Source organism: Abramis brama (genome assembly GCF_963993115.1).
Source record: "Abramis brama genome assembly, chromosome: 6".
NCBI lineage: Eukaryota > Metazoa > Chordata > Actinopteri > Cypriniformes > Leuciscidae > Abramis > Abramis brama.
This window is the reverse complement of record NC_139968.1, coordinates 18357835-18382113: the sequence shown is the minus strand read 5'-3', so window position 1 is coordinate 18382113 and position 24279 is coordinate 18357835. Positions and strand designations below refer to the sequence as shown.

Here is a 24279-nt window from a genome sequence, read left to right as displayed (position 1 = left end):
CAATTAATGGGGCGAGAGTGTGTCTGTAACACGATACTGAAGGATGAGGTTTTGGATAGGTGTAAATTTGACCTGATCACATGCTCTAATTGGGTGTCTGAGGCTGAACCCTGTGGTCCAATCACTCATTAAAGAGATTGTAATGAAGTTACCCTGTAGCAGAGTCCAATGAAAGGTGCTGACCCCTAGAGATGTCCTCACCCTGTTACTGGGACACCTGAGACCTGTTCTGGCCCACTGTTACTCCAGTGGTCCCATTAAAAAATAATGTTTTCTTCTTGGCAGTTCAAAGCACTTGTGCAGAAATCAAGAAGCACATCCGATTTATTAGTGGTGCATCATTATTGCTCTACTTAGGCTTACAACAATAAACAACGTCAAGGTAACATTAGCTGAAAACTTCATACACAAAAATATTTATACATTTCTAAAACAGTATATATTCAAGTATGCAAGCATTTCAAGAATATTTTATATGCGTTATATAAAATAAATTAAATATACCATGTGCTAATGTATACATTTAAACATAAAATGATGCATAAATACAAGCTTTTGTCTAGTACCTTTTAGTAGATGTTATTAATTAATCCTATAAGGATGCAACAATTGTCACATTAATAACTTTAAGTTGGAAGACTAAATAATCTTCCATAAACTGCAGAACATTTATATATTCCTTAATGTCTCAGCTTTGTTTTTTGAGTTTATAGACCATAAAATTAAAATAAATATGAACAGAAATTCAAATTGTATATAAAATTATAGTTTACACAAGAACCCATATTTTGCATACGTTATTTTTCCGGTAAAATTATCGACTGTACTATATATCATGCTTTAATATCTTTACATATGTTTTATCTGTATTCCTTTACATAACATCTTTATTATTTATCTGTATTATATTTAGTTTTGTGAGTTTATATTTAGTTTATATTTAAAATATTTTTTTTATATCAACTTTAATGTAAGTTTCCACATCCTTCCAAAACAATCTTTAAAGGGGGGGTGAAATGCTATTTCATGCATACTGAGTTTTTTACACTGTTAAAGAGTTGGATTCCCATGCTAAACATGGACAAAGTTTCAAAAATTAAATTGTACGTTTGAAGGAGTATTTCTGTTCCAAAAATGCTCCTTCCGGTTTGTCACAAGTTTCGGAAAGTTTTTTTCGAGTATGGGCATGTGTGACGTCAGATGTAGCGGAATTTCCTTATACGGGTCCTAAGGGCACTTCTCCGGAAGGACGCGGGCGCGTGCGCAACCGTAGACCAGAGCAAGAGAGCGAAAGCAGTACGCCCATCAAAGCGCTGTGCTCGGCTTTAGGGAAGTCAGTGTCACCAAAGAAGTGGGTTTTTGGTTGCCAGGGCAAGACAACCCTGCACAGATTCCCAAAGAACCCAGCGTTAAGGGACCAGTGGATGGAGTTTGTTTTTCCAGAGCATCAACGGAGGTTGTGCAAGACTGTTTGTTCCCTGCATTTCGACGATGATTGTTTTATAAACAAAGCCCAGATCGACGGATTTGCAGATCGTCTAATGCTTAAGGATCGAGCAGTCACAATGATAAAGGTTCGCGGTCGTGCGTTGGAACCGGGCGGTGAGTAAAACTGCTTCAAATGTCTCTGTGTGTTGTTAGCTCGGCGCGTTAGCACAGCTTTAGCTCCGCCCACACGGCCCGCCTTCAGCCGCTCGTTTTTTTCCGGAAAGACTCGGTACAGCCTATCTTTCTTTTATAAATATAATAAAACTAAAGACTTTTTGGAGATATGAAGGATACAATACTACTCTATAGGTATTCAAGATTAACAGGAGATTGAGTGAAAATGAGCATTTCACCCCCCCTTTAAATCTTTCCAAGACATTGACATAAAAACAAAAACCTAGACTGAAGTTTGACTAATATGATCTGATGTTATATATTCAGAAAATATTTTTAATATCTAATTATCTATTATTTTTTTGGTTCGTTATACTTGTATAAATATTTTCAAATCATGTTTATTTTCATACTTCTGAAAATTAAATGTCATAGGCCTAGTTTTAATGGGCATATTTATTAGATCCCTTTTATGTCCTCTACGTGACAAGAGAGGAAATTAAACTTCCCAAAAGGCATTGCTCACACAACATTCTCCTCTGCCATGTTAATCCATCACCTGATGTAAATTACACACAGTGACCACGTCTGGAGCAGTCTAGATGGAATTGTTTTGGTGTTGTTCTCCATCCCCCTTCTTCCTTAATAACCTGTGATACTTTAATTTATGGCGGCAGTTCATTGAAGGCAGACTGGCCAAATTAAACGCAGGAAGGGGCTTTACAGACGTCTATGAAGAGGAGATCACAGAGGGGGGCTTCTGTAGAAGTGAGTGCCACCTCTCCATCTTTCAATGAGTGAAAACAGCTCGCACACACTCGCACTACTTTTACCCTTGGGAAACAGTAGCTACAATAACATTAGGCATTTTGAAATGTAACATTTAAAGGAGCTCTTCCAAAATGAAATTTCTGTCATTATTTACTGACTTTGGAATACAAAATCAGAAATCTTGAAGAAGGTTCATGCTGCTCTTTTCCATACAAATAAAACAGAAGTGACCAATTGTTAAAGCACAATGAAAAGAAAAGAAATAAAAACCCTCTATAAAAAGACATGCAGGTTTGGAATGAAACAAGCTTGAGTAAACGATGACAGAATTTTCTTTTTGATCAAAACAAGTTTTTCTTTTTTGTTTAAAAGTTGTCAAATTCCTTCTAAACCTCATTTATCATCTGTGGTGCTCTGATTAAGAGTGAATATATATATATATATATATATATATATATATATATATAGAAACATGTTTTATTATCAAAATGGAAAACAATTGTGCTGCTCAATAATTTTGTAGAAACTGATTATTTTTTCTGGAGTTTTCATTTCAATTTACATTTACTGGAAATAGGAAACATTTGTAGCATTATAAATGCCTTTACTGTCACTTTTGATCAATTAAATGCATTCTTGATGATTAAAATGACTAATTTCTTCTAATATTCTTTGATAAATAATATTTTGTTCTAAATGTATTATTAACACTCTCATGTGGTTCTGTTTCTTAGGTAATTCAAGGTCTTATCAACAGTGGATTCACACCAAGGTGGTAAGCAGCAGGCAGTTATTCTTTTTTCTGCTCATAATGTTAATGTTAATTTCGGTTGAATAATTAAGCCCAAAGCAGCTGAGCGCCTTTATTATTTCCCGTCGGTTATGAGGTGATGAAACATATCCAGTTGAGCGAATCGCATGAAAGTGGAGATGCGATGCCAGGGAAGATGGTGAAAACTGTGGCGTGGGACAGTTAAGATGTTGAGACAGGCTTGATATGATGTGACAGCCAGTCATCGGAGATGACACGAGACTTCTGGCAGGAAACACAGCCATTACTCGATAGATTGAACAAAAGAAAAGGACTCTTTTCTTCTCTCCTTCCCTCTGCTGTCTTCCTCTCACCTCTCTCTGCGCTGTCTCTCGCGCCTGTTTTCTTTTTGACTGTCTCTTTGCGTCCCCCCCCCCCACACTTCTATCCGTCAGCCGGAGCCGAATTAGTTCTCTGGAGTGCCTTTTTCAAAAGGTTTTGTGTAAAGTTCACCTCTTCTGACTGACACAAATCCATAAGAAAAGGGCCGCAGCACCATCATGTCGGTCAAGGCTTTGGGATGTAAACTCGGCAGCATCCCGCGCATTAGCGTGTTAGCCTGGCAGCATTCATCTGGTAAAGACCGATGTTACCCGGGAACGAGAGATAAATTCCGACAAGAACATACCTTTCAATAAGAGCTTCCTAGAGCGTCACTCTCTCTGGTTTCACACTTGTATGAAGGGAACAGAACTGGTTAATTGTTTGTTTTAATGGCAAAGTTGTTTCTCATTGCTTTGGGGCAAAACAAAGGTTTTGACAGGAGGAACAAGGTGTTTATACAGCCGTTAATGATTTGTGATGTGTGAGTAAAAGTGTGTATATTTTATGTGAGATGTTTTCTTACGAACTTTCTGGCACGTTCTCTGAAAATACGTACGTTCTCTTCTCCATAGCGGCAGAGGGCAAAACCAGTCGTGAAAAACCTTCAGATGGTAAGAACACACAAGAAAAGCCATTCTTAGCTTAGATTTATGAAAACAATATTTGCTATTAGCAGATGTGGGATTACACTATGGTGATTCATATTGCAAGAAACAATGGCCATGTTTACATGCACAATAATTTTGATATTAAAGGGATAATTCACCCAAAAAATAAAAAAAAGAAGATATTTTAAAGAATGTTGGTTGACGGTAACCATTGACTTCTATAGTTAGAAAAAAAAATACTATGGAAGTCAATGGCTACCGTCAACTGTCTGGTTACCAACATTCTTCAGAATATCTTCTTTTGTGTTCAACAGAACAAAGAAACTCATACAGGTTTGAACAACTTGAGGGTGAGTGACAGGTTCACCAAAAAAAATATGTCATCATTTGTTCACCCTCAGGTCGCTCCAAACTTATATGACTTTCTTCAGTAGAACATTAGAGAGATTTTGTTATATATTATAACATGTATTGTATGTGATAGCCAGTAGTGATGTTGTTTGGTTCCCAATGTTCTTCAGAATATCTTCTTTTGTGTTCCATTGTGTTTATGTAATGCTTTTCAACCTGATAAATCAGTATTTTAGTTACTTGAAATTTGAGTCTGACATCTGTCATGTGCTTGTATAAAGAATTGTGCGTCTACATTTTGGCAACCAATATATTTCATGGTTTTTCCTCAAAATCTGTGCAGAACATGTAAAAGTAAAAAAGTGGGCTTGGATTTATGGCCTGAATTTGGTAATTCACCACACTCTTGCATGCTATTGTTAAGAACATGACAGACTTAAGTTTAATTGATGAAGTTATTGTGCAGAATTACAAACATTGCAGTGTAAAGGTGCAGTAACATTAGCATAGACATAAAAAAAAAAACTATCCCTTTAATATGATTCACCTCTCACTTTTTCAACCTTTCATTGTTGGTTGTAGTTAGTTTTCCACAAATTTTGTTGTTCAGCTATTGATTATAGTTTTCTCTCTCTTTTGAAAGGCCAAAGATCACGCAAAGCGGAAAATACGTGACATGAAGGGCAAGATTACACAAAAGGTGAGTTATTCAGAGTTCTCTGTTTATCAAAACCGTGCATTTTTGTGCATTCAAAAGCCTAAAAATGCTTTCTGAATAAAGTGGCTCACCGTCTCTCACCTTCACACTCATACAGACTCATGCACACACACTATTTAAGATGGATCACGTGACTTCACCCATGGCTCGCGCTCAGGCTTGTGAAACCTGCTTAGCGCTTTGTTCGGGAGTGTACATTTCTAACAAGTGCGCCTCTGGCGATAGGCTGTCATGTCAACCCCCCTCCCTAGCATCACCTTTCATACTTTTTGCATATTTCATCAGTGAGCGAGTGATTTCTTCAAAGCTAATGTAACGAGATGTATGTTTCCATAACACTGATGTCTTTGATAAGGCAATTGTGGCGTGAACTGTCAGGCCAGGAGCTCGGAAAGGCGGCCCAGAGGAGACGAAACCTCTCACAGTTGATACGCCGGATGTTAGCTGCTGCTGTCTGCTCTGCTTCAGCTAAACCAAAACAGATTTGAACAAGACGCTTCTCAAATGAGTCAGTGTTATTGGGTGTGCGCGCGTTGGTATAAATAATCATGCGGTCTGTTGCCGTACAAGACTCAAACGGGCTTGTAGCATAACATTTTGAATAACTCACACTGGCCAAACTGGGTACATGTTAAGAAAGTGTTGTGTGCTTTCTCAGTTTCCCTCGTTCTTTTTTTTGTTTGCTTTTTGGCAGGATGCTTAAGATGAGGAAAGGTCCTTCACATTAGGGAAATTTCACTGGTTCAATAAAACAACTCCTTTCTCACGAGAAATTCCCAATGCGCAAATTCCTATTGAATGGATTTCACCTGCAAAATTTCGCAGAGCAACGCATTTCCCTCGCTTTTTTTGCTTTTTCACCAGGATGCTGAAGAGGAGGAAAAGTCGAGTCACATTAGGGAATATTTCGACGAAATTTCGCTTGCAAAAAAGTCCCATTGTCGATAGTGTAGCAATGCATTAAGCACAGTGTTTACACAAAAGTCCATTTTAAACCAAGCCGTGAATTTAAGTAAAATCTATTTGAACACGAGTGAAATCTGCATAGGGAAATCTCACTCCGATTGCCTAAATTCCTATTGAAATTAGTAGATTTCGCTTGCAAAATTTAGCAGAGCAATGGCAAATGTGTAGCCTGGTTAAAACCAGACCATTCTCAGTAGTAACTGAGTTATGGTCTGGCAAAGCTTCATTAATAACTCATTTCCAAAGGGGCGTCACCAAGGACGTCGCTCAAATGCCTCTCGGCGCAATTGGATAGACCTAAAACCAATCAGAGCGATCGTCATTGTGTAAAGCCCGCCCCAACGTTTCTGATTGGTGCCGCGATGATGGGCTTGAATGAGCTCTTTGCCAGACTACTTGCAGAGCAAATCTAAATTTGCCGGAAGTTGTCTGGGTTTTCCCAGGCTAGCAAATGTGACTATGTCTTTAAAAATGACTTTTCGCCACCCTGTGAAACATAAAATTAGATATTTTGAAGTACGTTCAAAACTGGGTATATATTAAGAAAGTATTGTGTGCTTTCTCAGTTTCCCTCAGTGTCACATTAGGGACATTTCACTGAAAGTTCACGGGTTCAATAAAAAAGCAGTCAATAGTGTAGGGATGCATGAAGCACAGCTCACACAGAAGTCACTTTTTAAATACAAGCAGCTTTCTGTTGGTGAACGCGAAGAATTTGCTTACTAACTTGAACTCCTTCGCTCTCACGCAAAAATCTCAATGCGTAAATTTCTATTGAATGGATTTTACCTGCAAAATTTTGCAGAGCAACGCATTTCTCAGTTTCCCTCTCTTTTTTTTGCTTTTTGCCTGGAATCTGAAAAGGAGGAAAAGTCAAATCACATTAGGGGATATTTCGTCGAAATTCCGCCCATTGTCAATAGTGTAGCGATGCATGAAGCACAGTGTTTACACAGAAGTCATTTTTGAACCAAGCAGTGAACGCAAGTAAAATCTCGCTCCGATTCCCTAAATTCCTATTGAAATTATTAGGTTTCGCCTGCAAAATTTTGCAGAGCAATGGCAAATGTGACTGTATCTTAGGAAATTACTTTTTTTTTTTTTTTTACATAAAATTAGATATTTTGAATTACGTTCAAAACTGGGTATATATTATGCAAGTATTGTACATGATTTCTGTTTCCCTCTTTTTGTTTTTGCTGCTCGGCAGGATGCTGAAGAGGAGGAAAGCCCGTACTGTGAAGGTTCTCCCACCAGCACTAAAAGCCTCTCACCCAGGAGACTACAGAGAGCGGTGAGCACGCACACACTCTTTCACACACATGCACAAAGAGGGAAAAGGGGTTCACGGACAGTCCGCCTCCTGAAAGAAGCGGCCATTTGCACACCAGTAAGTCCGAACCGACGTGGGGCGGCTTGATTGACAGCTGTGGCTAAAGCGGCCGTGTGTAGTGTGTGTCTTGCGTGTGCGATTCAGTGATGTGTTGCCAAGCCCAGGCAGGGAAGCGAAGAGCCTCCCATAGACGCAGGAGGTGGCCTGGATTCATACCATTCACTGGCCTACCTCCATTTCCAACCCAAATAGGCCGCGGTTGTTTCACAAAACCAGATTTTAGACTGGCAACAAGGCTGTAGTTTTGATGCATCGCTAATTTTGTAAGGTAAAAACACTTTTCTAGTGTTTTCCCCCCCTGGCGTCCACTTATAAAAGCACATTATCATGTTTCATGACCGTTTTCCCATCCTCTATTGGTATTTTACATGAAACGAATGTTTTTTGCTGCTAGGTTTAGTTTTTTCCTTGGTATAGTTTAAAGTAGCTGTAGGTTTTATTCTCCCTGCACCCTAACACAGCTTTGATCTCCAAAAAGGTCAAATACGCATGCGCCTTACTCTGTCCCTCACGCTGACGCCCATTACCATCAGGCCATGCACCCAGGGACTCCCATAATGCTCTTGCTGCATTGATCTACACCTCCCCCCCCCCCCCCCCCCCCCCCATCTGAACTCTTCATATATATGTATGAAGAGTTCAGATGCAAAAGCCTCTAGGTGCCATCTGAAATTTTCTTCTAGAATGATAATTTTTATCAAGCTCGTATATTTAAGTTCAGTAATTTCACTTAAATGTTACCTATTAATTGTAATTTAAGTGAAATTACTGAACTTAAATATACAAGCTTGATAAAAAATGATCATTCTAGAAGAAAATTTCAGATGGCACCTAGAGGCTTTTGCATCTGAACTCTTCATATATATATATATATATATATATATTAGGGGTGTGCAAAGCAGCCGGTATTTGTATCTGTATTTGTATTTGTTGAGGGGGGAAAAGTATTTGTATTTGTATTTGTATTCGAGTAAAATTCAAAATAGGTGTAAAAATCCATTTTTTTTGCGTTACACTTCTAATTTACGTTATAGTGTAGTACTCTTTAATTGTATCCATTATAATAATTATGGATATGCAATATTGATTAATGTTTTTCCATAAATCCAGCAATGAACATGTAACAAGGAACGTCATTGAAAAGAAAATAACATAACAGCCATTACCTTACGTTACTCTGTCAACAGCCTATTGTCTAAATTACCGAGAGTTATCCAGCCAAGAATAAGCCTAGAACTGCTTTTCTGACGGACTGATATTAATGACGGCTTTTTATTTCATTTCTCATCTCCATAAATATATCTAAAGCTAATGCAAGGGCTAGAAATTAATTCTTTGCTGATACTTCCTCGTCATCATGGAGAGCGCAGTTCGCACCGCTTTCTCCTTTCCACAAGCGCTTGCTCTCTCGTGGCGTCTGTCGTTGCTATGCAAACATGGACATAGGCGCACCTGGAAAAACGAACGCGCCGCTCGCTTCTATTATAAGCGCGCTTGCCGCGCGCCTACATTTGAAATCTGCACATGCAAAAAACGCGCTATGTGAACGACCCCTTATGACAACGTGACATTAGCCTAATCCAAAATATTTCCATATGTGGCTCTTTCCTCCTCAGCAGCACCGCCGGTCGCCATGTCTCATGAGGAAACGCAGCTTTTTGATATAAAGTTTTTCTTGTTCCCGAATACAAATATTTTTAAAGTATTTGTTCGAAATAAGTATTCGTAAAAAACACATTATTTGTGCCTTTCCGAATACCGTATTCGGGTTCGGCTCCACCCCTAATATATATATATATATATAATTTTGGGGGAAAAGTCTCTTCTGATCACCAAGCCTGCATTTATTTGATCTAAAAAACAGAAATATTATGAAATTTTATTGCAATTTAGAATCGAAATTAAATAACTATTTATATTTTAATATATTTTAAAATGTAATTTATTCCTGTGATTGAAAAGCTGAATTTTCAGCTTCAATGATTCGGCAACATATATATATATATATATACATACAGTGAGGAAAATAAGTATTTGAACACCCTGCTATTTTGCAAGTTCTCCCACTTAGAAATCATGGAGGGGTCTGAAATTGTCATCGTAGGTGCATGTCCACTGTGAGAGACATAATCTAAAAAAAAAAATCCAGAAATCTCAATGTATGATTTTTTAACTATTTATTTGTATGATTCAGCTGCAAATAAGTATTTGAACACCTGAGAAAATCAATGTTAATATTTGGTACAGTAGCCTTTGTTTGCAATTACAGAGGTCAAACGTTTCCTGTAGTTTTTCACCAGGTTTGCACACACTGCAGGAGGGATTTTGGCCCACTCCTCCACACAGATCTTCTCTAGATCAGTCAGGTTTCTGGGCTGTCGCTGAGAAACACGGAGTTTGAGCTCCCTCCAAAGATTCTCTATTGGGTTTAGGTCTGGAGACTGGCTAGGCCACGCCAGAACCTTGATATGCTTCTTACAGAGCCACTCCTTGGTTATCCTGGCTGTGTGCTTCGGGTCATTGTCATGTTGGAAGACCCAGCCTCGACCCATCTTCGATGCTCTAACTGAGGGAAGGAGGTTGTTCCCCAAAATCTCGCAATACATGGCCCCGGTCATCCTCTCCTTAATACAGTGCAGTCGCCCTGTCCCATGTGCAGAAAAACACCCCCAAAGCATGATGCTACCACCCCCATGCTTCACAGTAGGGATGGTGTTCTTGGGATGGTACTCATCATTCTTCTTCCTCCAAACACGTTTAGTGGAATTATGACCAAAAAGTTCTATTTTGGTCTCATCTGACCACATGACTTTCTCCCATGACTCCTCTGGATCATCCAAATGGTCATTGGCAAACTTAAGATGGGCCTTGACATGTGCTGGTTTAAGCAGGGGAACCTTCCGTGCCATGCATGATTTCAAACCATGACGTCTTAGTGTATTACCAACAGTAACCTTGGAAACGGTGGTCCCAGCTCTTTTCAGGTCATTGACCAGCTCCTCCCGTGTAGTTCTGGGCTGATTTCTCACCTTTCTTAGGATCATTGAGACCCCACGAGGTGAGATCTTGCATGGAGCCCCAGTCCGAGGGAGATTGACAGTCATGTTTAGCTTCTTCCATTTTCTAATGATTGCTCCAACAGTGGACCTTTTTTCACCAAGCTGCTTGGCAATTTCCCCGTAGCCCTTTCCAGCCTTGTGGAGGTGTACAATTTTGTCTCTAGTGTCTTTGGACAGCTCTTTGGTCTTGGCCATGTTAGTAGTTGGATTCTTACTGATTGTATGGGGTGGACAGGTGTCTTTATGCAGCTAACGACCTCAAACAGGTGCATCTAATTTAGGATAATAAATGGAGTGGAGGTGGACATTTTAAAGGCAGACTAACAGGTCTTTGAGGGTCAGAATTCTAGCTGATAGACAGGTGTTCAAATACTTATTTGCAGCTGTATCATACAAATAAATAGTTAAAAAATCATATATTGTGATTTCTGGATTTTTTTTTTTAGATTATGTCTCTCACAGTGGACATGCACCTACGATGACAATTTCAGACCCCTCCATGATTTCCAAGTGGGAGAACTTGCAAAATAGCAGGGTGTTCAAATACTTATTTTCCTCACTGTATATATATTATACTTTTTTTTTTTTTTTTACTTACTGACCCCAAACTTTTGCTAGTTAGTTAGTTAGTTATTTTCAGAGAGTAAATGAAAGAGCTGTGTACACGTGTCCAGCATTGACTTCTTCATGACTGCACTCACTTTTCATATAGATTTTTTAAAATAAAAATTGCATGTACACGCTAGTTATAAATTGTCTATTCAGACACACTCATCAGCATGAAAGTGTCCTTTGCTCTGTTATCCACTCTCTCTATTGAGGCTTTAACAACTGTAGCTCAGCAACACGAATGTTGATCAAAAATTCAGAGCTGAATGGTGCAAGTGTGGATTAGCTGTAAAAATATCTCACTTCCGGCATGAACAGCCAGCCCTTGTTGCCCTTACATGCTCACACCTCCGCATCCCGTGTCAGAAGGGCATTGGACAAAAGCCACGGCTGGCCTGATCCCTTCCCGCCTGCATGCCATCGTGACCGGTGACTTTCCATCCAGCCCTTAATTAGCTCGGCTATTAGTTGCATCCTTGTCGTCGGGGAGAGGTGGGGAGAAAGGAATAGGCGGCGTGAAAAGGTGTGGAGACAGAGGTCCTCCAATTAGGGCTTTTCTTAAGGTGGCGGACCGACTCCCTCCACTCGCCCGTCCCCGAGGAACCCTCTATCAGAGCTCTCAGATTCATCACATACAGTACATACGCATGTTCTCCTGCTCGTGCACCAGAGCCACAAAGACCCTCTACGCGATCAATGAGCAAATCAATCCGCTGCGCCGCTCCGTCATCGTTACCGTCTAACAGAGAACAAAAGAGCACGGGGTGACGGGGGTCTGAGCGGCAGGCCAACACGCTCTATTCTTCAATGCACTTCTGCTGGTGTTCATTAAAACGGGCAATGCTGCAGTGTAATGAGAGACCTGCAATGTCTGATCAACCGTGGCAGTGTCCAACAGTCTAAGACCACTAGTGGAAATGCTTCTATTTTGCATTTTTTTTATATTATACAATTTTCTTATCTAATATAATAAAATGTCCTTGTTACTCGTTACATGTAATTACTATAGTAATTACTATAAATTGTGCATAGTTACATGCAACTAACCTTAACCACACCCTAATCCTAATCCTATAGTAAGTGCATGTAGTTAATTAATCTTATTTAGTACTTAAATGTAAAATTGCACTGTAACACATACAGCCTAACATAAAGGGTTACACTTTATTTTAAGGTGTCATTGTTACAGTGTAATTATATATTTAAGTACTGAGTAATATTAATTAACTGCATGTACTTACTATAAGATTAGGATTAGGGTTTGGTTTAGGGTTAGTTGCATTTAATTGTGTTTAATTTATAGTTACTACTACAGTAACTACATGTAACGTGTAACAAGGACACTAAAATAAAGTGTTACCAAAACATTTCTAGTATACATTCAGTTATCTGTGGAATAAATTTGTATGATTTTTTCATTTTATTTATGTATGTAAGTGTCTCATTTTTTAGGAGCCGAAATAAACAGGGTGATTAGGAACCCGATGCAAAGCTGACTTTACATTATAAATAAATAAATGGATATGAAATATTGATTTAGGTTGGATTAATTTTATCATGTGGGAAGAAAGAGAGCGAGTTACACGAGAGACATGAAATCAGCTCAGCTTTATGGGAAAACAAAAACAGTTTAGTGGTAGACTGCAGAATGCACAATCAACCAATCAGAATCTAATATGTAGGTATATATTTCTCCTGATGAAGGATTATGAACGTAAAAAAATATAAATGTAATAATTGAACATCAATAGTCATTGTAATTATACTTGTTGAACATAAAATTAAACAAACATAATGTATTAATACTAAAGCAAAAATAATGAATTAAAATGTGATAAAAATAAAAATAACTAATATACTAATATAACTAAAAATAACTATATATATAACTATATATATATATATATATATATATATATATATATATATATATATATATATATATATAACAAAAAGCTATAAACAAGCAAATACACAATATATATATATATTTATATATATATATATATATATATATATATATATATATATATATATATATATATATATAATACTATGTTTTTTGTTTGTTATATTGCTATTTAGATTCTTTTTGTGTTATAAGTCCAGTGGAGTTTCACAAATGTTATAAGAACACTTGCTGCACTCAGAGAAAAGTTGAGCTGTGTTTTGTGACTCTGGCTCACTGCGCCGAATCCATGTGGCGTACAGTATAAGGGGCTGGTTTTCAGGTCGAGCCTGAGGGCCTGTGAAAGCCAGACTGGGTGTCAGTAGCAGGGCCTGGGGCAGAGTGGAGCTGATCTCTATCTCCTGCTTATTCCTGCCGACTGAAGCTATGGGTGTGTGTGTGTATATGTGTGTGTTGCGGCTGCCTCCTCTGAGTGGCACACAGCCTCTGGGGAATGACTCCACACACACACACGCTCTCTGGATGAAGCCGGCAGATGGATCCCCTATAGCCGTGGCCAGTTCAGCAGCGCTGCATATTAAAGAGTCCAAAAAGCTCTGTTCACGTTGTGTATAATTCATACACACTTCCTGCTCCGGCTTGTGGGCTTCCACCTTCATTTGCATACCGCCCTAAGCAGTGACCACTGTAAACACGATTGCGTTACAGCTGCGGAAGGGTTAACGGTGTAAAAACTCTTCATGTCATGAAATTATAATTAATTCATTGAATTTTTTTAAAGAAATATTCCAACATTTGTGGCATAATGATGATGACTACAAAAAAAAGACTAGTTTTCCTTGCTTTCCTAATAAAAATAATAGAGGTTCAGTGAATGTGGCCATTTTTTGAGGATTTAAAAGCCGAAATGTGAAGCTTATAATCTTGCATTAATTCTTCTCTTGAAATTCTTCTCTTAGTTGTTACATTGTCATGGCAATGATTTAAAACTGTATGCGTTTACACTGAAAAGGTGACTTTTTTTAAGACTAAAATCATGTTAACACTCATGTTGCTCATATTTTGTGGCTGTACAATAGATACGATGAGTATTTGGCCCAATTCACTTCCATTGTGTCTCACTGTAACCCAGATTTTTTTTTTTTTTTAAGGAGGGAATTGTCTTTTTTTTGTGGTAATCAACATTTAATGCTGTCGGTTGAAACCAGAATATTCTTTTAATACACATTCTTGTTAATATTCTCTTTTAAAGAAAGAAAATACTTTTGTAATCTTTCATCAAAATGATCCATTATGATGCACAAGTCGGTGAGACTGTGTCACATTACAGATGTAAAATTTGATATACGTTTGCTTATTCTTTCTAAACTCATCTTGTACAGTTTCATGGCTGTTTGCATGGATGGATGAATGTGAGAACGTGTGAGACAGAGCTTTGTGAAACCGTGTAGGTCTGAAGGACTGCCAGCGTCGAGATGGATTCGTTGGGTGTCAAAAAACATTGACATACAAATGGAGAGAAAGCGCTTTTGGCCGGTGGACGTTTCTCTGCAAACGGAGAGAAGCCGCACATCTGCATGAGACGATGATGAGACGGAGATGGCGGGGGAGAAAACCCTGTCGGCTGTAACCAAAGTGCCACCTACTGGATGCTCCCGAACGACACACACACGCACACATATCCAGACACTTTCTTGCACTCTCCTGCTCTCTGATATTCGGAAAGTTGCTTTTAGCTGGAGCCAGTTGGAGGGAAGTTTGCCTGGGAAGGGGTCCTGGGCTTTGTTTAAAGGGGAACTGCTTGAATAGCTCAGCAGATGCTGGCTTAAGTTTTGGCTTGGAGGCGCAGGGGTTTTGTTTGCATTTTCCAGGCATATCTTCCCTTTCCATACCCTGCCAAGCGCATGAGATCAGTGCCTGGTCTGAAATAGCATATGAAATATATAATGTAAGCCTGGCTATTAAATCGACGAGACGATTGGCTGCAACGTAAAGCCCTGTTGCCGCTTCTTACAACTTGGCCACGCTAGAAGCAAAATGGGATTTTCTCTTAAAACGGCCTGCCCTGACAAGACAGATGAAGTTTTAACGGTTTTAAAGTCTCCGTTGAAGAGCGCGATGTCTGCTCGTCGCTCCGACTGAAGACAGCCCATTTTCCGTGTGGATTTGAACAGGCAGTTTAAGGAGCAGACGTTGACCTGTGGCAGCTCAATATGTCCGTGCTGATTTAGGGGACACGTAAAAGAAGCAAATAGTCACATGTCTGCTTGTTTTCCAAATCAGCGGTTTTGGCCCGTCTCGGAACAGTGGCTCGAACGGCTTTTGTTATTTTATGCCTTTGACTTTGTTTCACTTTGACTCACTTTGGAAAGAATGCAGTGACTAAAGTTTAATGCTGACTTTGTCTTCTTGTTATTTCCCAGCATCCTCTGCTGTGCAGTAATTAGCGATTTACTAAGACAATCATTTCTATTACTTAGGGCTACACGATTTGGTGGGGGGAGGAATATAATACATTTTTTTTATTAAACATTTGTGATTTTAATTTTAATTTTTGAGCTTCAGTTGCTTCAGTTTTGATTAGTTTGGCCCAAAATATTTACTATATATCAATATGATTTTAAAAATGATAATAATAATAACTATTATTATTGCTAAATAAAATATTAAACAAAATAAGGGACATAACTGTATTAATTACTGTAATGTTATTGTAATATTTCACTGTAAAATATAAAAAGATTATATAAAAATATTTAAAAAATTAAAAACAAAGAATAATAACTATATACTTTTTGCTCACGGGTAAAAGAACAAAGTGCCACACTTCACTCTGATACATGCAGTCCATATATTATATTAAATTAAATCACAGCCTTGATTGTATAATCGCAGCAAGCCAAATCACGATTTTAGTTTTATTTCAATTAATCATGCAGCTCTACTGTTACTATTGTTTCACACCCGTAACCTCGAGTAGAAGCTTATTTTGACCTGGCCCTAACAAGTGCAACTGCTTAGCAACATGAACTCAACTAAAAACTATCTAAACACCTTAGCAACCACAAATCTGTGTCCACCATAGTAATAAAGCGGCAAGCCAATTAGCCTAGCATTTAGCCTACATATCGTTTTTACTAAAGAACTAAAGAATAAAGTGACTGTGAAGTTTAAGGCTGACTTTGTATTATTGTTACTTCCTAGCATCCTCTGCTGTGTCATCTTGATGCGTAATTAGCTATTTTTTTAAGACTAGCATTACTATTGCTATTATTTCCCACCCATAACCCTAAGTATTAATGTCTTTTGACTTGGTTCTGTAAACAGCAAGCCAAAACACACTAACAACTGCATAGCATCATGCTAAAAACACTGGACACCTTTGAAACCAAACCAAAAATCAATGGCTTAGCAACTGCTTTAGCATTTAGCAAACTTCTTATATTTACTTGTTTTAAAAAAGTGACCTTTATTTTTAGGTTAAAGTTTACTACATTTCAGAACGATTGTTCTGAAAATAATCTTAAATATCTCAGAAGGGCTAAAAAAAAAAATAATTTTCAAATAATTAGCATTTTGCCAACTAGCCGATTCTACTTTTTTTGTTGTTGTTTATATACCTGACTGTATGTGTTGAGTTTGCTTTTTTTTCTTTTTTTTTTTGGTAGAAGGTGTTTGAGATGCAGGTCTGGTGTTGCCATCCTGCAGAGGGCTTGCACTCGCCTTGTTTTAATAAACACCTCCGCTCATAGAAAGCACAAGAGAGGGGCCGCTCTCTGAACAGCGCGGCCCGCTTCGCAACTCAAGGGGCTACATAACTGCAAACAGTGTTGCAGGGCAAACAAACATACACACACACACACCCCGCCGACACCAAATGAATGTGACACAGTTCCGCAGGTGCATCCAGCCCCTTCACTTAAGCCAAAGTGGCTTGCCGGCCAAATTTATGGCCCTGACACAGGAATCCATTAAAGCCTTTTGGAGGATTCAAGGCCTGAACCCCCCGTAATCGCTTTCATTATAGCTGCCGGCTACTAGCGAGTGGGGCAATCAGTGCCCAACATGTGTTCCTGTTTATTCCAATGGCAAAGTGTTCGGTACACGCATCTCTTAGCTATTTTTATGGACAGGGTGGCCATTAACCCATTCGGCAGGCACGGTTACCTAAGATGGCAGGAAGCTTTCCGCTTGAGCCATTACGGCGAGACTTGACCAGTTGATCTGATCCACCCTGTCCGGTTAGCAACGTAGCGTGACGTTTTTCTCGCGCCTCGGGCTCAGTAAAAGGGCTTTGGTTTAGTAGTGTGCTTTGATAATGTGGCAAACGGCAGTTTATGGGCTACTTTAGTGAGTGGCGGCACGTTTGCGTGTGTGTGTGTGTGTGTGTACACATGTCGTGGATGGCTAGTTAATGGCAAACCTTAAAGCCTGGGGCCGCAGCGTGAAGTGGTGCCCTATAATGCTTCAATTCTTTAATTTGCCAATTAAACGTGTTACACAGGTGTGTTATAAAAGGCGAGGGATTAGCAGACCGAGCACCTATGATGGGGACAGGAATTAATGTTGTCGCTCTGTAATGGGGACATGCAAAGTTTCATTCAGGAGATGTGTTGCTTTAGTAGATCATGTGGGATTTTAACATTTCAATCCTCTATTTTAGCATCAAAATCCAAAGTCGTCCCCACACATGAGCCTCTACTTTCCAGACAACGACAACAATGACGACACAGCCAGCAGGTAAGGGTTTAAACTCTATTACAGTGTGTTTTCCAAACCAATTATAGTGTAAACATCATCCATTCTTCAAGGCAACACTGCCCTCTGGTGCTTTTTTTCATCCCACATGACTTTCGAGTTAACAACCTGTGTGTGTGTGTGTGTGTGTGTGTGTGTGAGCAGAATATCCTCTGAGGACAGCGGGGAGGCGCCGTCATACAACGAGGACAGTGATGACTCTGATTTAGAGTTTCGGTCTGAAGCCAGTCAAACGGGCCAGATGAACCTGCTGGAGGAGATTCTGGACTCTCTCAGTACGTCCCACACCGACCAAGGCCGACTGTCCGCCGCCAAGAGCCTGGACTTTTTCAGATCATTTGAAGACCTGGACTACAATCCCACGGTGAGGGATGCCTTTTATTTATTTATTTATTTATTTATTTATTTATTTATTTATTTATAATAATTAATTATTTCAGTTATTTACATTTGTTTCTTTTTTATTAATTAATGATTGGTATTTATTTATTTTTATTTATTCATTATTTATTCCAATTAAGTGTGTTTTAATTATTTGTTAATAATTTTAAATTGTATTCTTTTTTGTATTATTTTATTTATTAGTTATTTTAATTATTTAATTTACATTTTTAATGTGTTTTTTTTTATGTATTAGTATCGAGATTTCAATAAAGGATGGATGGATGGAGGGATGGATTGAGGGATAGATAGATAGAAACTTAAAATTGTCATCATTTTAAACGAGTTTATTGTTTAGAATTCAACATGAAATAACCATTATTACCATTAAACTATTGCAAGATTTTGTTATTAATATTAAGGAGGTATATAGGGTCTGTTTTGATCTCATGTTGACTTTAATGCTTTGTAGACGATTGTGTGCACGAACAACTTCATGGCCTTAGTGTGTCATTTGTGCTGTTTCCAGAAAAATTGCAAGTCTCCTTTGGGAAGCAGCCCTGCTCAGGCTGGTTGCGAAGTAGGAAACGGGGAACAAGGTGGATGGAATATGGGTCAAGACGACAGCGCCGTTCACGGTAAGCATCTCCCGCCTTCGCCTCGACGCCAAGCCAGCTCTTGTTCCCTACCTTTCCGTCCTACCCTTCCCAATAACCTCCCCAATGAAGAGGTCGCACTGAGGAACTCTCTCCCTGAGGCACCTACAATTCAAATCTCGGAACCTGGTGATGCTGACAAACCCTCCAGTTCTGCTGACGCCCAGCTGAGCCCAAACAAACATCACCCAGTAGCCCACAGCCTCTCCCGACAGAAGGTCCTTTCCAGAAAAACCCAGAGGCCCTACCAGGAACATGCCCAGCACAGGGCAACAGGCGGGCAACCTTCGGTCTTCGTTCCCTGGGAAAGGGAAAACCAGTTCCAGGAGACAGATATGGAAAAAAGAGGGCATGAGACTGAGGAGAAAGGCTTACTAGAGGAGATCGAGTCCATGTGTCGCATCAGCATGGCCATCAAAAGCAACCAGGAGCTCCCGCACATTCAAAACAACACCAGCCTGGACAAATCCTGAGAAATTGACGCAACACTCCTGTCTAACAATTCTCGTTTCGTATTTACACTGTCCTATGATGTCACACCAGCACTCTTTGCATGAATTATTTGCAAAGGTGTTTTGTTGTTAATGTGAAATATCTGTCCTCTTATTTCTCACATTCAAACCGAAACAGCATACGGTATGTTTAAGAACTGGTGGATGGAAAGGACGAAAATTAGGTTTAAAGGGATTTATGTCGATATTCATCATCCAGTTTTATTTATTTCAGCAGATGATTTGCACTTGCGTAGTTTCAAATCACTGTTTCGATAAATCACTGTGGGTGAGGGGCGAACTTCTCTGTATGTTTTACTAAATCGTACGAAAATATTTAAATAGCGAGCGAATCTCAGCTTAATGTGATGCCTTAAACAGATTTAATTTGCTTCTGCACAGTATTTCCTGACTGTGACACTGTAGCTGTTGAGCTTGCTAACTACTATCACTACCTTTTGCTTCTTAAAGAGAGATATTTATCTAGGCCAGATGGACAACTGGTTCTCAATTTGCTATATTTTTGAGGAAAAAAAGTATTTTTTCAAAGACAATTCTCAGGTTTCTGCTTTTATCCCGGATGAGTTATTATTTTAATTTCAGCTTAGACAAAAATCCCAATTACATGTTTTTAAAGGACTAATAGCCTTAAAAATGATAGTCATAGTATACTGACTTTTTTGCACAAATGCAACGTGTTACTGACAAATAAATGTATATTTCCAACCCCTTATTGATCTCTTATTCAGTACAAAGTTCAGTCCAAGTCACAAAATGTGCTCCAAAGAAGTACGAGAACACAAATGTACAAGTTGCGAAGTTTATAACGTAACTTGGGTACATGTTGCTTTTCTCAGTGTTGCCACATGGGGTGCTGTAGCAGCTTTAGCATAAACTAGGTGCGTCCTAAAAAAAAGCGTACTGTCTGAGCAGGTAATAAAAGTACATTTGATGAGGAACAAACATTGAAACCTTCAAGAAAAAAGTATTTTCTATTTAATATCCAAGCCCAATCCAAATCCAGTCGGTCTACATCTGCCATATTGTCGTCATGTGACTTACGGCGTAAGTTGCACCGCTTCACTGCCATTCACAAATCTTCTCCCGTGGCCTCATGGGATAGCAAAGTGTCCATTAGATGTGCACTTCAGAATCTCGCCAGAAGTAGTAGGTCATGTTTTTTTCTTCTCGCTCAATGTTTTATGAATGCTTTGAATTCGGACATACTACTCGTCTCGTGTACTACTTTTTCGCCTACTATATAGTAGGGAAGTATGCATATTCGGGAGGAGGGTGTCTTCATCTATGGCCAGTTTCTCTTTTACATGTACAACTACTACCATGGTGGTTCGCAGAGAATCTAGCTTGATATATGAATGTTAGAATACAACAGAACTGCTTATGAAATTGTACCAATTCTAGTTACGCTAATATTTGTCTTGTTTCACTCATTTCATTCATATCGGCTGTGAACGTCATCTTCACAGCTGTACTGCTACACCAAACAGGAAGTGGTCATTAGATCCAGCACTTGTTTCTTTAGTGGCTGTTGAGCAGGATGATTTAGGACACGTGCCATTCTGTCTGACACTTTAATGACTCTCCTCACCCCTCCTGCGTAATCTGCTGTGGTAAAGATGTGAGCGTAAAAGCATTCGAAGTTTTAGGACCCCTGTCTCAAATCAAGCTAGGCTTTCAACGTTGCGGTTTAGCCCTGAAACGATATATCTTTCGGCCTTTGAACAAATCGGACGTCCTGACGAACTATGCAAATCCCAATCAGAGTTATCAAGCAACTTGTATCGCCATTTTGTTTATTATGAAATCAAAATTTGAGTTTTGTGGCTATTAGTCCAAGTCTGTTTTTGTTCAATACCCACATGACATGCAGGACATGTAGTTGATGTAACTATCAAAACTTATGGTACGTAAAAAAAAAGAATGCAAATGGAATGCAAGTAGTGTCAACTTAAAATAGCTATTCTTTTCACTTTAAAATGCTAATAGTTTTTGCTAGCTCAAAGGTATTATCCTGTAAACGGGAAGATCGCATTTGCGTGTATTATTTTTAACAATCAGCAACTTTAGGGAACTTCTGAAAAGAAATTTACCCCAATCCTCTATTTAAATACAAGGTTGTGCCTTAACTGAGTTCATCTGCTTGAGTAGCTGCTTCCTTCTAACTCATAAATGGAATCTCATACCTGACTCTACGTAGACAGCAACTCTTTATCGGTGTGGTCACATTGGCAAGATTTTGCTGGTCTATTGTTGATAGTCTTTCACACTTTCAAACCAAGCAGCTTCCTGTTGGTCAACGCTGCAAATCCACACGACCGACATGAACCTTGAATCTGCATAGGGGAACTTTTTCCGCCCTCATGCGAAAATCCTGAACGTGTGGATTTCTGTGGAAAGGACTGGATTTCGCTTTTTTTTTTTTTAAATAAAAAATTCACTGAACAATGGTAAATGTGACCGCACCTTGATACACGTGATGCTGTCTAGGTAGACGACTTGTTAGGTTTTGGACAATAGCTCATATTTATCACAGGTACTTTAGTATTTTTACTTATGAATGGCTTCTATTAAATATTGGAATTCGAACCAAAACCTGAAATACTTAGTAGAATGTCAGAACTTTTTTTTTTTTTTTTTTTTTGCCTAATAACCTGTTTATTTGGTATATGGTTAATGTAAGAAAGACCATCAGCCTGTTCGATACCAATCAAGCACACAGGACCTCAGCCGAAGTATCTCAGAATGGCCATGTGATCAGTTTTACATTTGCTTCCAGTGCGTATTTTTATTGTTATTTTTGATACTGTGTATTTGGAAAACATGTACGGTTTGGTTTACTGTTGTCATCCATGTGCTCTGTATTATGATGACTTCTTGATATTTGTCTATGGTAATGACTGAAAATGCAGAATAGATAGAAGGTAATTAACCCTTTTTCTATATCTAATTTACATGTGTTTTTCTTGTTATTAAAGTAGAGAAAATAAAATGAATTATGTTATTTAGCATCATTTGAAATTTGGTCACAGTTCATGTTGCAGCATTGAAACTAACCAAGTGTTTATTTTAAAGCTGAAGTGTGTAATCTTTTGGGAAACCTGTATGAGAAGCATCATTGTTTTTGCAATTTCGCTTGGTCACGATACATTTGAACCAGTTACTGTTCACCAGCTGTTTAAAATTAAACACTACTTGAAACTGGATAGTAAAGCACATAAATTGAAGAACATGCTACCCGAAATCTTTTCTTCTTTCCTGTTTACATATGCTCGTGTTATTGATGTGCATTTTCGTTGTAAAGTTCTGTAGTATTTTTTTGGTAATGCTGGGAATTCTTAGATGCATGAGCGTACTTCTTTTAGTCAATAAAGAAATATGATGTCAACTTTTATGACCATGGTACTATGTACGTTTTTGCTTCGTAGTATTGTGACGTTCTTCATTTTCCATCTGTTTTGCTGTTGAATTCTTTTGTAAATTGAGTAATGAGCTGCTGTAGCTGAATCACTGGACTCTCCAGACTGTGCTTTTGAATGTTCCACACAACGCAATGTTTTTGTCACACAAAAAGTCTGTACAGCTGATTTTATTCAACATAATGATAGACACACCATTCGTGCTTCATTTTCTTGAATGTTTCCTGGTATGTACATGTGGAATGACCATGTGATCAGTTTAGTTTGTGGCGGTTGAAGTGCTTTTGAGTGAATGAAGCTGGATGGTAGAACTCTTCCGCATGCTCTCACTGCAGTTATATGGTTTTCAGATGCAAATTGGGTCAATCTGGTGTGTTGTTACAGGAACTACTGGTACCACTGTATGCACTGTGAACTGAAATAAATTATATATGCCCATACAACTCACCTGGGTAGATTCACTCTTCATTTGACCACTGTTGTGATGTTTCTGACTGTGACTTTTGAATTTAAATAAGTGATTCTAAAGGTATTGGGAAGGGAAAACCACTATATCAGATATTCAGTATTGATCATTTTTAAAATACATTAAGCAGGTGATCAGAAAGTCCATGTTTAAGTTATATGCTATCAATTTACAAAATGTTGATGTTGGTTAAAATCAAATTTACTTGACAAATTACATTTTTTATTACACAGCTTAAGTTATAACATTTGCAAGACAAAAAAAAAAAAAAATCCTGAGACTTTTGCATACACCCGAGAAAAAAAATGTCTACGCATGTGCACGGTAAAATATATACATAAATCGAAACGGCAATGTGACTGCGTGAAATATTGCACGAGCAAGTTTTCCGTGCATGCCCAAAAATGACTCGCGTAGAAGTCTTAAAGGGTTAGTTCACCCAAAAATGAAAATTCTGTCAGTAATTACTCACCCTCATGTTGTTCCAACCACGCAAGACCTTCGTTCATCTTCGAAACACAAAATTAAGATATTTTTGATGAAATCTGAGAGCTGATCACTTCTCCATAGGCTGCTAGGTGACCGAAACTTGCTGGCCTAGAAAAGACGAGGAGAATACTTTTTGTGCGCAAAAACAAACAAAAATAACGACTTTATTCCACTATTCATTTCCTTCTCTCTGGGCCTCGTAGTGTTTTTGCGCAGCGCGTCTGTGTTACACGTCACCATGTAGGCTCACAATTGGCCGACGCTGGTCATGTGTGTGATGCGTGATGACGTGTAACACAGACACGCAGCGCAAAAACACTACGAGGCCCAGAGAGAAGGAAATGAATAGTGGAATAAAGTCGTTATTTTTGTTTGTTTTTGCGCACAAAAAGTATTCTCGTCGCTTGATATACTTAAGATTGAGCCACTGTAGTCACTTGGACTATATTAACGATCTCTTTAATAACTTTTCTGGGCCAG

At 38.7% G+C, this 24279-nt stretch overlaps 1 protein-coding gene across 2 annotated transcripts in view; it reads left to right on the top strand.

Annotated features, from left to right (window-relative positions):
- The window catches only part of dennd1b (DENN/MADD domain containing 1B), a 95662-nt gene extending 72375 nt beyond the window's left edge, over positions 1-23287 (top strand). Inside the window, exons 15-22 of one of the 2 annotated variants that reach the window (XM_084117401.1) lie at positions 2280-2370; positions 3108-3148; positions 4081-4119; positions 5111-5167; positions 7362-7445; positions 17785-17861; positions 18024-18243; positions 18790-23287. In XM_084117401.1, coding sequence (XP_083973527.1) covers positions 2280-2370; positions 3108-3148; positions 4081-4119; positions 5111-5167; positions 7362-7445; positions 17785-17861; positions 18024-18243; positions 18790-19389 — 1209 coding nt within the window. In that variant the 3' untranslated portion in view covers positions 19390-23287. The remainder of the gene's footprint in view (positions 1-2279; positions 2371-3107; positions 3149-4080; positions 4120-5110; positions 5168-7361; positions 7446-17784; positions 17862-18023; positions 18244-18789) is intronic. The other variant, XM_084117402.1, reaches the window with a different exon arrangement.
- Positions 23288-24279: the final 992 nt, after the last annotated feature.